Source organism: Sus scrofa, chromosome 1 (genome assembly GCF_000003025.6).
Source record: "Sus scrofa isolate TJ Tabasco breed Duroc chromosome 1, Sscrofa11.1, whole genome shotgun sequence".
Taxonomy (NCBI): domain Eukaryota; kingdom Metazoa; phylum Chordata; class Mammalia; order Artiodactyla; family Suidae; genus Sus; species Sus scrofa.
Genome location: NC_010443.5, coordinates 134,466,220 through 134,484,698, shown reverse-complemented (window position 1 = coordinate 134,484,698; position 18,479 = coordinate 134,466,220). Strand labels below are relative to the sequence as shown.

General features: G+C 36.4%; 1 protein-coding gene across 5 annotated transcripts in view; it reads left to right on the top strand.

Annotated features, from left to right (window-relative positions):
* The window catches only part of C1H15orf41 (chromosome 1 C15orf41 homolog), a 237,799-nt gene that overhangs the window by 54,176 nt on the left and 165,144 nt on the right, over positions 1-18,479 (top strand). For 3 of the 5 annotated variants that reach the window (XM_021098114.1, XM_021098104.1, XM_003121624.4), the window contains exons 2-4: positions 7,971-8,016; positions 8,915-8,979; positions 16,025-16,085. Coding sequence is in view for 3 of the 5 variants with exons in the window: in XM_021098104.1 (XP_020953763.1) it covers positions 7,971-8,016; positions 8,915-8,979; positions 16,025-16,085 (172 nt within the window). In the remaining 2 variants the exon portion in view is untranslated. The remainder of the gene's footprint in view (positions 1-7,970; positions 8,017-8,914; positions 8,980-16,024; positions 16,086-18,479) is intronic. The other 2 variants (XM_021098122.1, XM_021098111.1) reach the window with 1 other exon arrangement.

The window sequence follows — 18,479 nt, the reverse complement described above, 5'->3', positions numbered from 1 at the left end:
TAGATTTAAAGGAGATCCTGCTTAGTATCATTGAGAATTTTGTCTAGATACTCATGTTGCAACAGAACAAAGGGTGGGGGAAAAATGTATATGTATAAGGATAACTTGATCCCCTTGCTGTACAGTGGGAAAAAAATAAATTATATATAAAAAAAAAGTCAATAATATCCTATATGTCAGGGGGGAGAAATGTAGATAGCCTTGTAAAGTTTATGTATTTTTTCCCAGGCAGCAAGTAATCACCAGTTAATACATTTTAATAACTTGGAGCATATGGTTATGTAGGACAATCATTAATAGGATGAGTATACAACTTCCAAGTTGCCAGGGGAAAAGTCATGAAGAATAAGTACTAAATTAATTTAAAAGAAGACAAAAAAGGAGAAAAAAGGAATGTATAGTGGGTAAGACAATTAGCATTTAGTAAGATGATAGACTTAAACCTAAATGTATTAAAACGCACATTAAATGTACAGGGTTTATCGATAATAATCAAATCAGTATGGTGTCTGTACAAAGATTAACATATGAATCAGTGGAACAGATCAGAAAGTCCCAAAATAGTTCCTCGGATATTTGGTTTCCTCAGAGGCAACAAGATAATTCAGTGGGTAAATGATGTATGGCCAATTGGATATATGTTTGAAAATAACGAAAACAAAATGTGACTCCTATCTCAATGCGCAAAATTAACTCAAGATAGATCTTAGGCCTAAATATAACAGCTCATATTCTTAAGCTTATAAAAGAAAACATTCAAAAATATCTTCATGGAGTTAACATCGTGGCGCAGTGGTTAACGAATCTGACTAGGAACCATGAGGTTGCTGGTTTGATCCCCGGCCTTGCTCAGTGGGTTAAGGATCCGGCATTGCCGTGAGCTGTGGTGTAGGTTGCAGACGCAGCTCGGATCCCGCATTGCTGTGGCTCTGGTGTAGGCCGGCGGCTACAGCTCCAATTAGACCCCGAGCCTAGGAAACTCCATATGCCGTGGGAGCGACCCAAGAAATGGCAAAAGGACAAAAAAAAAAAAAAAAAAAAAAAAAGCTTCATAACTGAGCAGGCACAGATTGCTTAGAATAGACGTACAAAAAGTACCAGTAATAAAATTAAAGAGTTGCTCCATTGGACATCATCAAAATTTAAAAACTTCAGCACTTCAAGACACCAGAAAGAAAATGGAAAGACAAGCCATTAACTAGAAGGTGTAATGAGGATGTATAGCAGTAGGAACTCTTCTTTGGTGCTGGTGGGAGTTAAAATTTTCAACAAACACTTTACAAAACTGTTTTATAGTGTCTTCTACTAAAGCTAGATACTTGAGTGTCAAATGGCTCAGAATTCCATTGCTGTTTATTTGCCTCAGAACACATGTATGCCTATGGACATATACAGAAATGTTCCCAGCAGCAGCATTCTCCTTAGCAAAAGTCTGGAAACCATTCAGCTGTTCATCAACAATAGACTAGATAAGTGTGGAATATATTCATATAACAGAATATACTATACAGCAGTAAAGATGAATTAATTCCACTTAAATTAACATGGGTGACTCTTATAGACATATTATTGTGTGAAAGAAGAGAGGTACCAAAGAGCACACACTGTGTGGTTCCATTGAAATAGAGGCTATGAACAGGCAAAGCTAACCTGTAGAATTTAGGGATACACGTTTGGGTGGTAAAACTAAAGAAAAGCAAAAAAGTGGTTAAAGCAGACCCGATTCACCTTTAGGAGGGAAAGTGTGATGGTCAGATAGAGTCCCTTTTTGGGATCCAGCAGTGTTCTGTTTTGTGACCTAGGTTGTTGTGTAGTTTTGTCTTATTCCTGATGAAAATAATTTTAAAAGATTAATGTGTTACAGCATGGGTAAGTGTTAATCTCTTCTGCAGTAAAGCCATGTTACAAAAAAAGTATATTTAAAACCCTCAACAGTTTTTGAAATTATATTTTTGTGTATAGACACAGACATACATCAGACACAGAGTGAAAAATAGGAAGCATATACACCAGATGGACATCTACAGATTTTACACAGAATATGCACTGTTTTATAAAACCAGGAAACTTCATTAAATATTATATAATAGAATTAGCACCTATAGAGGGTGTTGTCCTCTGTAGAGATTGATTGAGTTTATACTGGTGTTGTTTAGGAAAGGATTTAAAGATGCTTTGTATGCAGTAAGTAGCATTTGAGCAAAAGACGCATTTGCAGTCATGGAGAGACACTTAGGCAGTGGCGTAGTTGTTAACAAAATACACTTTAGCTGCCAGAATAATGGAAATTACCCAACGAATTTTTAATCCTCGACTCTTTCCTGTAGAAACATCATTTTTATGTAGTTGATTAAAGGAAAACCACAATTTGAGGGTTTTTTTTTTAATATTATCTCTAAAGCCATATAATTTAATCAAAACTGTTGACCTTCTGTGGCTTCAGTTTTCTATCAAGAAAGCAACAATGCCCACCTTTCAGGGTTGTTTGGAGTATAATGTAACATATACATGTTTAACCTTAAGCAGAGGGTATTAGCACACATTAGAAAGGCAGATTAGAAGTTCCCTGGTGGCCTAGTGGGTTAAGGATCCATCATTGTCATTGCTGTGGCTGGGGTCACTGCTATGGTGTGGATTTGATCCTTGGCCTGGGAACTTCTGCATGCTGGGCTGATTAGCATTGGGATTAGGGCTTTGGAGCTTGTGTTCTGGACTTGGACTTGGACTTGGATTTTCATTTCCAGTTTTACCACTTACCTAGCTCTTTAATTGTGTATTTTCTCTACCTTCCTTCATTTTCACGTCTTTAAATAAGGACTATCATAGCACCTACCTCAGACAGTTGCTATGAGGGTAAAATAAATGGCATAGTATAGTGTGTAGCACAAAGTAGATGTTCATATAAATCTTAGCTCTTGCTGTAGACAGAGCTTTTTTTGGATGTGACTTAAGTTTATCTGCAAAATTAGTTTAGTGCCCAGTACAATAACCACTTTTTTTCATATATGTAAAATATAAGTAGATCTCGTAAGAATTATTTTGTGATAGTTGATTACTTCTAGCTTAATGGTGCCATCTCTAGTGTCATGTGTGGGAATATTTGCTATGACTAGGCATAAAATATAGTCTCTATCCTTAATATGACGTTGGAAATTAGAAAGAAATGGGGGTGGGGTTACGATAGATACATTTTTCTCTATTTCTTGAATTTGATTTATATTTCTCTCTAGTAATTTTACAGAGTTCCAGTAATCTCTCATGATTCTTTTCACTTCCCATTGTTATTTTCCTTAAAAAAATTGTGAAGTTAGTTGTACTGTTGTATCAAGTCTTGGTGTCTTATTGAATTACATCTTGATTTTGGAGGGGAAAAAAGCCTTGTGTTTCAAATTTATGTGTAGAGGTGTTGGGGTGGGATGAGGGAGGGTAGTGCATTGCTTTTATGGAAAACCTTCCTTGGGAGTTCCCTGCTGGCCTAGCAGTTAAGGGTCTGGTGTTGTCACTGCTGTGGCTCTGGTTACTGCTATGGTGCGTGTTCGATCCCTGGCCCAGAAACTTTCACATGCCACAGGCACAGTCCCCCTCCCCAGAATAGTAGCCCATCAATGTTTCAAATCTGTATGGAAAAATCATTCATACATAGCAATTTATGATCTCTAGGCACATCAGTTTAGTGACACAGTGTCAGACAGAGGAACAGTTTTAAGGAAGCCAAATATAGTGAATGCCAGCTAGGAAGAGAATTAGAAAGTGTAAAAATGGACAACCCCTTACATGTATTGCATCATGTACAGGGGCTATCATGATGGAGCACCCTGTCTCTGAGCCCTCCTTCCATCATGTCTCTTACTTTCAGGGCACATAGAAAATAGAAACCTAGGCAGAGTCCAGAGTGCTAACCATTATACGATGATGCATGTCTGCAAATAACAAATGCTGGAGAGGGTGTGGAGAAAAGGGAACCCTCCTACACTGTTGGTGGGAATGTAAATTGGTACAACCACTGTGAAAAACAGTATGGAGTTCCTCAGAGAGCTAAGTATAGAACTACCATATGATCCAGCAATCCCACTCCTGGGCATACATCCAGACAAAACTATAATTCAAAAAGATACACGCTCCCCTATATGCATAGCAGCACTATTCAATAGTCAAGACATGGAAATAACCTAAATGTCCATCAATGGATGAATGGATAAAAGAAGATGCTATAGATATATACCATGGAGTACTACTTAGCCATAAAAAAGGACAAAATAATGCCATACAATAACATGGATGCAATTAGACATTATACTAAGTGAAGTAAGTCAAAGAGAAAGACAAATACCATATGATACCACTTATATATGGAATCTAAATATGGCACAAATGAACCTATTTATGAAATACAAACAGACTCACAGACATAGAGAACAGATTTGTGGTTGCCACAGGGAGGGAGTGGGATGGACCAGGAGTTTGGGCTTAGTAGATGCAAACTATTACATTTAGAATGGATAAGCAATGAGGTCCAACTCTATAGCACAGGCAACTATATCCAGTCTCTTGGGATAGACCACAATGGAAGATAATATAAGAAAGGGAATGCATATATAATGTATGACTGAGTGACTTTACTGTACAGAAATTGGCACATTTTAAATCACCTATTCTTTAATTTAAAAAAAAGTAACCTAGGCAGCTTCCTTCCTCTTCCTTCCTCCCTCCTTCCCGCTCTCTCTTTCTTTTTTCTTTTTTCTTTTTTTTTTTTTTTTTTTTAAGGCAGATACTATTACTCAAAAGAAGTATGGAAGGTGGTCAGTTCATTTCATGATATTGAGCCGCTCAGCAGTGTCCTCAGGGACCCAAGTTCTTTCCATCTCCTGTTTCACTGTCCTCAACGTTTTGGCTTTGTCCTCATGCTTCTTTTCTGATTGCTGCATATAACTGCTGCTGCTCTGTAAAGCCGTTTGTCACACGACTCAATCAGGTTTTCCATAGGCAGTGTGGGGGTCTACTCCCATGCTCTTCTTTTATTAAGACACCTGCAAGAAGGAGCTTAATCTGGAAGTAGCATAGGAAAAAAACACAAAATGATTTTTGAGGAGACTTGGACTATTAAGTCTCTATTTTGTGACTATTTTGAATATGTGAATTGAAGACATATACATGCTAAGTGATGTGTACATGCTACAAATCCAGTACAGTCTTGAATTATGTGAGGTTTCAGGGTATGATTTACTTCACTAGATCCCTAAAAAATACATGAGTACTTGACAATGTTATAATTTTTGCTTTTGTTCCATGTATATGTTGAAAATCTCCTCTAAGTCAGTTCCCACCCACTTTAGTTTTTTATTTTGGCGGTGTATCTCCCTATACCCATGACTTCAGAACATCATTGACACTCAGTGAAAACTGCTGACAGACTGACTTTGCTGTTCAAGAAAAGCCTTTTAGTTACCCAGAATCTCTCTCTTTAGCTAGAAACCGTATTTGTTGTGAACCTAGGGAATGTTGAATTTGTACCCTAACTTCTGTGGCTCTTCACCACCAGAATAAAAGCCCAGGGGAGGCTGCAGTGGGGTACAGGCAGGGGCAATGAGTTCTCCAGAACTGTACCCCTGAGATCATGCTTTCTCTACTCGCCTCTTTCTCTTTGCTGTCTCTTCTCAGAATCCACACGCTGGGAGAGAGTTAACAAATAATACACACAGGAGTGTCTTAGTTGCACTAAAACTTTTGTCCTGCACTTTATGTTGTGAACCTTCTTCAAAACACTCTTCTTTAAACTTAGCACACACAGAAAGAGAGTTGACTGGCAGACATCCTAGCAAAGATCAGTTAGTCCTCTACAGCTTTGCCTAGTCAGACAAACCTAAAGCATTTTAGACCTAGATCTTTCTATTTTACTATGGTAAATCATTTTCTCATTTTAGATCTAGCCAGGTTTTGCCCCCAGTGTAAGCTGGAATTTTCTCTCTAACCCATTTGGCCACCTAGAAAATGTGTTGCTCTGTAGGCTGTGTCCATGGTTTTAGCTGCATTGAATTCTAAGCTGTTTAAAGACAGTTTTTTCCTGGCTGAAGATATTGTCTTGTCCTCAGTTTTTATAGTGCTTTTAGCTCTTGACCAACTTCTCACTTTGAATTATTTATTCTAGGGCTTATTTCTGCAGTTGTCTGTTAGCCTTCCTTTTTTGGGTGTCTACAATTACACTTGTGTTTTGCTCAGTTTAGTTTTTTCCTCATTAGTCATTGGTCCCTAACTTGCCCGTTACATGCATATGTATTTCCATCATATTGTTTTGACACAGAGAGTGACATTTTGCCTTCCATTAGTTGGTTAACATATATATATTTTGCTGTGCAATGAGGAGGGCTCTATTTATTGTACATAAATAGCTATGACAGTGACTTATTCAGTAGTTTATAAAGATTTGGGCCTAATTTTTTGCCATTTTTTTTTCCAGTAGATGGTTATTAGCGACCCTACCAGGATGTGTGGTTTGCATGTGAAGCTCAGGCAAGCCAGACATAATAGGAAGACTTTACATATAAAACTGGCTCTTTCAGGAGTTCTCTTGTGGCATAGTGGGTTAAGAATCTGGGGTTGTCACTGCAGTGGCTCTGGTCGCTGCCATGGTGCAGGTTTGATCCCTGGCCCAGGAATTTCTACATGCTGCAGGTTTGACCAAAACAAACAAACAAAAACCCAAAACAAAAAAAACACAACTGGCCTTTTCAAAGGTGGCTTCTGTTTTTAAAGAGACATTGAAAAAATTGGCCTATAGTGGATTTATAATTTTATTCAATCACTTCTCAGTACTTTTGAATTATTGAAACAGCCCTTTAGTAATTATTGGTTTTCCTTGATAAACATTTATGGCATTTTTAATGTATTCTTTTTTAATCTAATAAGAGTGGAAAGGAGTTAGAAGCCAAATCTCTGATGATATGCAAGAGATGACAACACTGACAGTGAATAAAGAAATATGGTGTCATTGTTTTTATTTCATACTCTCCAAACTACCTGTGATGAGCTTAAGTGGTTTCATTCATGAATAGAAAAATTTTAATTATTCACAGTGCTTTGGTGTACTATAAAATTTGAATTATTAACACTGTAATTTGCTCAGATAGCATTTAGTAGGAAAATATATCAGAAATAATTAATTGTTTTCAAGATATGATAAGGTAGATGTATCTACAGAGGACAATCAAGAAGAATAGCAGTGGGCTATTGATTGCTTTTTAGAGAGAGAAAAAGAATCTGTTCTATTTCTAAATGTTAAGAAGCGTGAGAGGAAAAATTCCCACTTGGGAAGGATGTTTTCCAGGTTGCTTCATTGCCAGGTGTTTGACATTGTGGGGAATTTTAGATGAATAAGACTTATGGCAGTCTTAGGGAATGGCATCCTCAAGGACCTCAGCTTCTTGCTGTGAAAGCTTCTACTTTCAAAGCAGGCCAGCAGCAGTGGGAATGTGCCTGTGTTCTCTCTGCTACTTCTAGTGAAGAGCAAAGTTTTCTCTTGCTGAATCAGAGAGAGCCACAGAAAAAGGATACCTACCTGCTAAAGCGATAAATTTCAGAATGGTGCCAATGAATGAATCACATGTTTTCTACTGCTTATGAGATTTAACTCTACCATTTATCAATGGAAATAAGCCTTGCCTTCCTTGGGTCCCTTTTAACAGAGCTGCATGTTCCAGGTCTGATGTACACTCATTTGAAAGTTTCAGAAAATCCAGATCATATGATATTTTGCTTTGAGACTATCCTTCTTTTCCCCTTTCCCTTTTTCTCTCTCCTTGACCTAGCAGCAGGAAGCCTTTGTTTGAGGTGTTCATCTGGAACAACTTTTCCACACTTGTTTTCATGTTCTGTTAGATTACAGGGCAGCAGGCCTACCTTTGAAGCTCCTTTCTCTTTTGTTTCTTTGCCGTGCACTCCAGTAATTAACTTTGTCCTTCTTTTATTTGTTCCAGTCAATCGCAGGCCACTCTGCTGAGCATCTTCTCCCAGGAGTACCAGGTTAGAAGTTTTCTCCTTTGTGAGGGTTGACAGGTGCCTAATTGAATGATGAATGTCCCTTTATTTCTTTGTAATTGAACTGCCAGCTCTCTGATTGGGTTGGAGGATGTTCTCCTTTCCACATCAAGCACCGCCTGCGTCTCAGTGGAGGCCTGCCAAGCCTACCCATCCATCTGTCTAATAACATCTAGCCTTTGCTTATTTGGTGGACCTGTAATAAATTATGCTAAACCATTATTATTCTGACAATAATAATTTCCCTGTGTTGCGTGGTTCCATGTGCTAAATGTTTGCTGACTTGCACTGTCAGTGTCGCTTTCCATTGCTGACAGAGATGATGATAAATGACCATTGCTGGAGTGGCAGAAGGCAAGAGAGGCAGAAAATGGAGTCATTTATCATGAGATGACAGGTGTCAGTCAAGTGGCAAGTCTCTATGGAATTACTTTTTGTAGTTTTCAAATAAGTTGTTTTTAAGCAATGTTCTTCCTGGTTAAAAATGGCAATTGGATTGTAAAACCAGAGTGCAGAGGACTTAGATGAAATTGAATTGAGGGAAAATTAATACAAAGGTTGAAAGGGGGAACAAGTTTTTCTCTGCCCTCTACAACCCTAAGCAAACTTATTTAGATTCAATTACTATGACCCCGTTGGCTTTTACATATATACTGTACCTTGTGGTGCAGTCTGGAGACATCCCAGCCACGCAATAGAGATTAAAATGCATAGGTTCATAGAGTAGAAGGGAAAAAAGGTCTACCACCACCCAAGTCTCCAGACGGTCATTTGGTTTGCCCTATGTGTTAGCCTTGGGATCAAGAAAGATGTCATTTTTGTTCTTGTACCTGATCTGTGACACAACATAGAGATCTTTTTTTTTTTTTTTACTTTGTTTCAGAAACATATTAAGAGAACACATGCCAAACATCATACTTCAGAAGCAATTGAAAGTTATTACCAGAGGTATGACCTGCCTGCCCCACTAGAGGGTATCGTAGTACCTATTAATTGTAATAATAATTATGAATAAATTAGATTAATAAATTGATTTTCTATATAACATTCCAAGGCATCTTCTTTCAAGTCTGTTGTTTAAGACTTCAAGTATATTTTTTAATTCCTCAAGTGCTTTGTTATACACATTTAAGAACTATGGTGAGACTATCTTGATTTACGTGTGTGTGGAATCTTTATGAGAAATTGTAACAATATTAGAAAATCTCAGATGTGTGCTTGAAACTTATTGTGAGCACATATATTGATAGATGAGTATGTTCATGCATACATATATCTACATGTAAGTATGAAAGTTCTCATACCAGTTTTTATTTCTCATTTCGATCAACAAGTTAAAAAATATATTAGAAAATAAGATTGAATTTTGGTACAGTTGCTTTTTGCATCATAGGTATTGGGTTAGCCATTTCATTTTGGGGGAGGCACCTGTGTTATAAGCAGCAGTGATAACACTAGAACCTTAACCACTAGGCCACCAGCCTAGGCTGGGTTAGCCATTTTAGAAAGGTTAAAAAAGAGACCTATGTCAATTAAGGAAATCTGGAGATACGTAATAATGTACAAGTATCAAAAATTTTAAAGTCTTGGGTATTGCATCAAAAACACGGTGTCCAGGAGATACTTCAATTTCAGCCTAATTTATTATAGATAGTTTCCAACTCGTGGTTCTGAAACAAAAAAAAAATCTTTAAAATAGCTCCTTTTTAAAAAACATTTAAAAATTTTGTCTCCAATTTACTTCCAATGGTAAATGGTAATGCTTTCTGTTACAAATTGTTGATTGCTTTCTTAAATATTTCAAAGGCATATTGGAAAGAAAAACTGTTTGAAATATGTTCTTAAATTACTAAACTTTAGATTGACAGCAATTTTTCTGTGGTGAGAGAGACACTATAGATTTTAGATGAACAATTTTTTATGCATGAAAATTTTAAAATTAAATGATATACAGATAAAATGTTAATATTGTGTTTCTATTTAATCGTTTTTTTTTTAAGCATTGAGAACAGTTCATTGAAAAGTCATTGAAGTTAGATTTTTAAAAAAGTATTCACTGTGCCCTATATGGTAAAGATATGTTCAATTTTGAGTAGAAGTGTCTATTAAAGAAATATATATGCATACACACACAAACATACTCACATACTTTTATGTCTTAGGAGAGTTACTCTCTAAGAAGCCTTTGTAAAGTTTGAATTGATTTATTCAAAAGTCATAATCTCTTCGGTGAAATTAACATTTAAATTAATCACCTCAATCATACATAAAAAATTAAGAATAACCTATGAAGTGCTGTGAAACCAACAACTGCTTTGGCAACCAGGCCCTCCACAGAAAGACTGAAAAGTGACTCACATGTCAAAAAATACATCCTTGTTTATGAAATTTATAGTCTGAGGCTTTCATATAAAAGTACAGTTCTGTGTCCAGATTTTAAGGCCCTGTTAACATAAGCATAGGAAAATAAAGCATTTTCTAGACATTTGGAGATCCACTAACAAGCCCTCTGCTAGCCATTTTTTCATCATAAAACAGCCATTTTAATCAGATGATTTCTCAGATCTCTAAATGCTCCTCTTAAAAAATTTCAGTTGCATTCAAAAGTATATTTTATTCTTGAAGTATGAACATACTTTATTGGCTTATCTGGGTGGCTCAGGCTAGGTATAAAAATCTTTCCTTTAAGTCCGGTTACTTAATGAACACTTGAGTGGGTAATAATGAAAATATAGAAACATATTTGTATTTCTTTAAATTTAGTTAAATGTGAGAATCTCAATTATTTCCAGGAGTCATGACATTTGAAACAAAAACTTGAAGTTAGGTTGTAATGGACAGACTAATAGGAAAGCAGTCTGACTGGTTTCTTACTTTCCCACCCTGCTTCCTGACTTTTCTGCCCTGCTCTTTGCGCTTGGAAACGGGCTGTGTTGTTACCTTTCAGATGGATTGACCTCACAGGCCTCCTGTTCTCAATGTGCAGGGTGAATGTCCCTGTATTCTCTGTGGTAAATTGCTCTTAAAAGGTTTTGTTTTCCAGCTGATTAGAATAAAGGCAAATTATATCAAAACATCCTTAAGCAGTTTGACAATCTTAACAATTTCTTCATTTTTTTTCCTTTATAAAAGTAATACTTGCCTATTGTGAAAATTAAGCACATTTGTAATGGTATACAAAAGAAATGAATGGATTGCCCATAATTGTGATACCCATGGATAACCACTGGTAATTTTCATCCCAATCTTTTGTTAATCCATTTTTATATAGATGCGATCATACTATATATGCAATTGTGAATTCTGAAATTTATACTTGGAAAAATGCATATGATATAATGTTATTCTGAAGAATACTTTTGTAAACATTTTGATTATGTTACTTCATCATATGAAGATATCATAATTTACCGAATTTTTCCTTCATTGAGCATGTATGTTTCCAGTATTCCAGTATAAATAATACTGTGATAAATGTTTTGGTGCATAAGTCTTTGCATTTTGGATTGGCGTCTTAATATTTATGTAGATGGAATTACTGATGCAAACAATGAGCTTTGAAAGATTTTATATGTTGTCAAATTACTGTCTCGAAAAGTTGCAGTGGTTACGTTTCTGCTAGCACCATCAGAGAATCCCTGTGCCTGTGTGTTCTTGCTAGCATTGAAATGATCTCAAATCAGAATTTGAAGTCTGAATTTAAGACCATGCAATCCACAATGTGATTCTGTCCTGGTTAACTGAAACTTAAAAGTATACAAATAACAGTAGAAAATGTTTTCCCATACTTTCAAATTACTAAGAAAATTCCCTCAGTTCCTCATGTTGTGTGTGCATAGACACAGCTTGGGCGTTCATGCTGATAACTCTCTTTCCCACTGTACTGATGGCATTTTATTTGTAAACAGGAAGCATACTTGGTAAAATTCATTTAGACTTATCTAAGTGGGTGCACATGAAGCACATATGCATGTGCATGCAACACACACATACACACTCTCTCTCTCTCTCTCTCTCAAGTTGGTCAGACTTATGTTTCCTCATGAACAGCCAAGTTTAGAAATGTTGTCTCTCAGCCCCTCCCTTTTCTCAACACACTTTGTCTGAGGGGCCCCTTTATTACCTTTGGAAACTCAGACCAGTAGATTTTCATTCAGATGTTCACGTGGAAAAAAATTAAGTTCAAATACATTATTGACATTACATCATAAAAATAGTTTTGCAAATTTGAACCACTTTTTTTTGTTCAATTAGCACCTCTTAATTTGCATTCACTGTATTCCATCGAGTATGCTAGGAACCAAGCATAAAAACCATAGTACCTATCCTCAGCTGTTGTGACTATGCCTATATGGAGGTGGGTTCCAGAGATTTTCAACATAGAGTCAACTCAGAGTGGTATTCAGATGTAAGCTTAGTGAAGAATTTTGGTAGGTTTTTGAAGTTTTACCATTATAGTTGTGACAAAAGTATTAAAAATTAAGCTCTACCTTATGTTTAAAATCAGTACATATTCTTTTTAATCTTAGATGCTAATAGATCTTTCACACTCAAAAAAATCATGAAATGGACCTTCTATGAAGATCTTTCAGGGATGGTTCCACCCCCACACTGTACATTTCTTAGTCCTCTTATGGCAGAACTGGAGGATGACATATAGTCTACGCAAAATAGTTTTAATTTGAAAATAGGCAACAGGAAGATAACCCAGGTCACCTTAATGTAGTGTTCAGGATTACATCTTTATATCCCAGTTACCATTCAGATCTTTGCTAAGAATCTATTGGATGAAGGTTCAGCAATGATTTGTCTAGCCCTACCCCAAGGAGAGAGAAATAAACCATTATAACTGTGTGAATAGTCTACACTGTCAGTTTGCACAAGATACTTGGAGGATGGAGAGAAAGGTAGCATTAGGAATTTCTGATTATGTCCTTACCAAATATTTTCTATAATTAGCTTGCTCCTTTGATGGCATATAAAAAAAAAATGAGTAAACCTGTTCTGTCACTTGATAGCACTTCTGAAGTGTTACAGGTATAGCTGGGAAACAAACTGCGGAATAAATACATTCAGACACAGGTCTCCCCTTTTCAGTATATGAGGAGGACACCTCAGTAGGCTTTGGAAGATCAGCATTTCATTTCTGAGATTTACTGCTTCCCAGCTAAGAGAGCTAAGAGAGCCTCGATGGGCTTCATCAGTTCTCTGGGATTTGATTTCTTTGTATGACCAATTGGGAAGCCTTATCAAGCTCATAATTAGAAATTTCCACTGTTTTAAGTATGAGCATGCTTCATATATTATATAGACTATATAGGTATTGTGGGTTATTGTTGTTTGACCATTTCCTGTTTCTTTAAACTTAATAGAAGTGTTCTGTTGATCATTATCAGGATAATGATGGATGTAGCATTTATATGAAACCCTAAGTTTGGATTCAGAAGGACAGTTTTCTGTCTGGCATAGTGATCTGGGGTCTAGCTGTTCTTTTTCTTTCTTTTTTTTACTTTGAAGGGCCACACCCATAGCATATGAAAGTTCCCAGGCTAGGGGTCGAATTGGAGCTGCAGCTGCTGGCCTATACCATAGCCACAGCAACTGGGGATCCAAGCCTTGTCTGCAACCTACACCACAGCTCACGGCAATGTCGGATCCTTAACCTACTGAGCGAGGCCAGGGAACCAACCCATATCCTTATGGATACGAGTTGGGTTTCTTTCTGCTGAGCCACAGTGGGAACTCCCATCTTTCATTCTTTCCTGTCAGCCTCTGAGAAGAGGTTCTGCCCTGGTCACACTAGAGCCTTTCTTGGGCTTCAGATATCCCAGGCATTTGCATTTACTGTTCTCTTGCTGGGAATGTTCTTCCTCCCATTGGTTGATGCTTTCCTTCTTGCAGGTTTGTACTCAAGTGTCACTTTCTTAGAGAGCGGCTTCCTGACCAACCCATCTAATTTAAATTTTATTGTAGAATATGTTAGCGTGTGTGTATGTATTTCTCTTTTTCATCCATCTCTCCACTGTAATAGAATCTCTGTGACGGCAGGAACCAAGGAAGTTTTATTCCATGCTACTTCTTCAGAACCTGAAATAAGGCCTGACCCGGACTTAGTGCTTCAAAATATTTGTAGGATAAATAAATGTTAAGTAGAGAGATGTATTGATAGTGTATTATCAGTATGGGCTTAAATACTCTGACCCAGAATCAGAACCCTTAATGGAAGTGCACTGTGGTTTGTTGATCTGATGTGACTGAGTTGATTGGTGGTTCTTGAAGCAGACCTATCTGTGCAGTAGAAATGTTGTAAGTTGATGTGTAGGTCTTAGCTAACTTGTTTGCTACAGATCTTTCTCTAAACCACACTTGCCTTGCTTGTTTTTATCTTTGTTTTGTTTTTCCCTTCCTCCTGATTTCTAATGAAAGTACTTATTTCCCAGGTAGATTCCTAAACACTTTATTCAAGAAAGGGCCAGTTGTGAGAAAATAGAATGTATACATGTATATGTAACTGGGTCACCATGCTGTACAGTAGGGGAAAAAAAAAATTGTATTGGGGAAATAATAATTTAAAAAAAAACAAAGGGCCAGCAGATGAAAAGGGACTTTTAGGGTCACTTTGACCTTATAATGATCCTGAGACTTTCCCCACCTTAAATATTTTTTTTATTCCACTTTGTTTATTAGAAATCATACCTCTTCATAAGCATACCTGTGAAATCATATAATTTAATTTCATATTTGCTTCTGGCAGCTATAGGAAGACCTCATCTGTTGATTTTGGTTTTTACTATCAAACAAATGTTTATTCAGTCAAATGGTATACTGTAGAGAAAATGGTCAGCTCTATTTCTGTATTCTCATTTAAAATGGCTTTTTAAAATTATCTACTTATTCATTTATTAAAGAAAAATTTGTATCATAATCACCTATTATAAGCCAAGAACTGTGTCCAAGGCATAATAAATAGAATAAAGTGAAAGTTTTCTACCCTCACGAGGCTTTCAGCCTAATAGTCAGGATGGGTTTGAGGTGGACAAGTAACCCAGGACATGCAATGCTCTGAGACAAGTGATGGAGAGATAAACAAGGTGTTCTTTGACTACACAGGAGGGGCACTTAACAACATACTCCCAGATTGTGGTAGATGAAGAAGGTGACATGAAGTTATCTAGGTAAAGGTTTGAGTGGGGAACAGTGATTAGAGGGGAGGCTGGCCGAACACAGTAGGTAGGAACCTAGATTATGAAGAACCTAATAAGAATTTTTAAGTGGTTAAAATTTAATCTTGAGATTTAATGTGGGGCTTTTGAAGTGCTTTAAGGAGAAGAATGGTATGTTCAAATTTTTGTTCTAAAATAAAACCTCTGGCTTCCAAGTTTAGGATGGACTTGGAGAATTTTTGTTCTTTTGTTTGTTTGTTTTTGTTTTTTAGCTGGGTTAGGGAATAAGGAGAGCTGAAAGTGAAAACAGAAATCCACAACAGATAAGACAATGGCTTGTATCACCTATTGAAAGTGCACTGATCCCTTGATAAAAAGTCTGTTCCATTTCTTCCCTGGTAAGGTGTCACTCAACCCTATGAACCAAAATTAAATAAAATGGTAATATGGGCGCATGATGCTTTCTTCAAGAGTAAACGTATTTCCTTTCCATGAAGTGGCTGTGGTATATAGGTTAAGCCAGGGTGATAGGGAAAGGTCTTTTCAAAATCACCTCTGTGTTCACTCTACATGTTAGGAGGTAAAAACAAGGGAGACCCATGGGTTCAGACCTCCTGCCCCCAACGTCAGTTAGTTGGTTGCCAGTGGTTTTGAGGTAAGTTGTTTTTGTTATTCTTTTCCTTTCAGTGCCTTCCTATGACAGTAGCATACTTGAACTAGAGTTGAGCGTGGCATTTGCCCAGGAGAAACGTGTACCCACAGGGGATGCTGACAAGTCTATGCTGGTCTTTTCTTGTCACCACATTACCACTTGGCTTTGTCTTGTCTAGGTATCTGAATGGAGTGGGGAAAAACGGAGCTGCCCCAGTGCTCCTGGAGCTAGCCAATGAGGTAATGTTATTGTCATTATTTTATTTAAATCTATCTAAAACCTAAGGGGCCTATCTGGAGTAGCTTTGCTTAGAATTATAATTAACCTTTAAAAAAAAAGATTTTGAGGTGCATCAGACATTTAAATTGCTCCCTGGTCTCTTTGTACTTTTAATAATTGGACAAAGAACTTCATATATTAATAAATCAGTTAACATAATTAGTCTACTTCTTTTAAAGCAAATGTGTAAATAGCTTCTTGGTTTATTCTTTTGTGGGAAATTTCAACCAAACAGCTTAGGACATGCTCTTCTTAGGATGTGTTCTTAATTTAGTATGAGAAATACCTGTGTCAAGTACAGAGATGTATGCCAAAAAAAAAAAAAAAAAAATCTATGCTGTTATAAAAATGAAGAGAGAAATTGTATACCTAAAGAGGTAGCATTTGCTTGATTCATTTATTTTGTTCTTGTTGGCAAACTTTCATTATAATAAAAGATATATGCCTTATAGAAAAGTCTTCTTTTATGTGAAGAAGCATACTGTTCTTATTAACACCAAGTATGAAGTGATTTATTGAACTTATTTTTTAACTCTTATCTGCTTCCGTTTGGGGAAAAAAATAATAGTTGTACGTTTTAAAGGAGGAAACCCTGAAGATTTCCCATGAATGTAGAAGCTGTAAAAAGTTCATAATAGTTACAGAGTGCATACTGAAAAAATAAAATATTTAATTCCTAAACTTTAAAATATTTATCCACTGTAATAAGAGCAATACAATATTTAGTCTGACTTGGAACTGCTTATGCAAACCTCATAGGGATGGAATGAAATGTACACTGTTTTTGTGTTGCATTATAATGGAAAACATAGAAGCAAGGCAGAAAATGTGTGTTTGCATTAAAGATGACTCGGTACTGTGAGCATTAAGTGTTGCCGTAGCAGCAAGCTCTCCATGTTATATTAGCAAGGAAGGATGGCTTCCCTCACAGCTTCTGTCTGTTGTACACCACTACAGTCAGCAAATGAGCAATTGCCTATCACTTACTAGAAGCTTTTAATAGTCTAGGCAATGTCTACACAATCTGATAGGATAGTTAACATATAGAATGGATTTCTCTCCTCCTCCAAGCAAAACATGTATTTTGTTTTTCTTTTTTTTTTTTCCCTCTAGAGCAAGGTGTTTTTAAATGTCTCCAGACTTGGTTTGTTATGAGTCAATTCTGTTAGCAACTCCAGGTATCTGAGCTATAGCTAATTTAGAATTTTGTGATTCTCCTTTATGAAAGAGTATCCTTTATGGGAAAAAAAAAAAAAAAAAAGCGTTCTTGATACAGCATCCAGAAAGCGTGTGATGCAAATGTAGTGATCATTTTCATAGATGATATTGATGGCATAAGTTTTTTATAGTAGCAATTTATATTCATGTGAGTTTTTAATGGATATTTCTGTTGTACTTAGCTTATTTAGCTGACCTCAACTTCCATCCTCTAGGAATACGGAAAATTTTAACTCACTGACACATTTTCTCTTGCATCAATAAACTTGTTATTTGCCATGAACATATAGCAATATTTAACCAAAGAAAAGAAATAGTTATTTAAAGATGTTTTCTTTCCTTCGGCTGTAGATTAGTAAGAGATAATAGCACTTTCTGGGAGACTGCTAATGCATGAGGGAAATTTGGGAATGGCTGGTACCAGGTTATAGTTTCTAAACAACCAAGCTGCCATTTTTATGATAGTTAATACCTAAATGACATATGCTTGCATCTGGTGACAATTGATGTGATGGTAATGCTTTATGAGTCAATATATATTTAATCAGTGGAAACTGTAAAAATTGATGAGAAATATATAACATTGGTACATTACAGTGTGCAGCAAGCTCTCTTAAACAAGAGCACTGTATTATTGTTGATTTGAGGGATAGGGACTCTGTGTGGTCAGCATTGATTTTATAAATGTCTTAATATAAATTTTCCTAATTCAAGGCTAAAAATGAACATTTTAGGAAATCTTACTTTGTTAGTAATAATAAGATCAGTCATTCTCTTCTCTCCACATAAATATTTTCAAGTGATATTTGAAGCACTATGAATTTTACTTACATGCTGAATTCTGACATGAAGCATGATGGCCCTATTTCAGAGAAAGATGGACAGATGATTAATATGAAAATTAGGGAGATGCAAGTACCTGAACTAATAAGGTAGTCCTTATTCAGGCTGGACTACCTTCAGTAATTTCACCATTTTTCATGTGTCAGCTCTGATGTGGGTTACTAGGAATAAGCAGCTTCGTGGAAAGCATTTCTTTCTACTTGGGGAATTTAAGGGCATCCAAGTACATACATATTTGAAAAAAAACTGTTCATACAAATGAAGCCAGCCTTTTGGTCTAGTTACTAAATCAA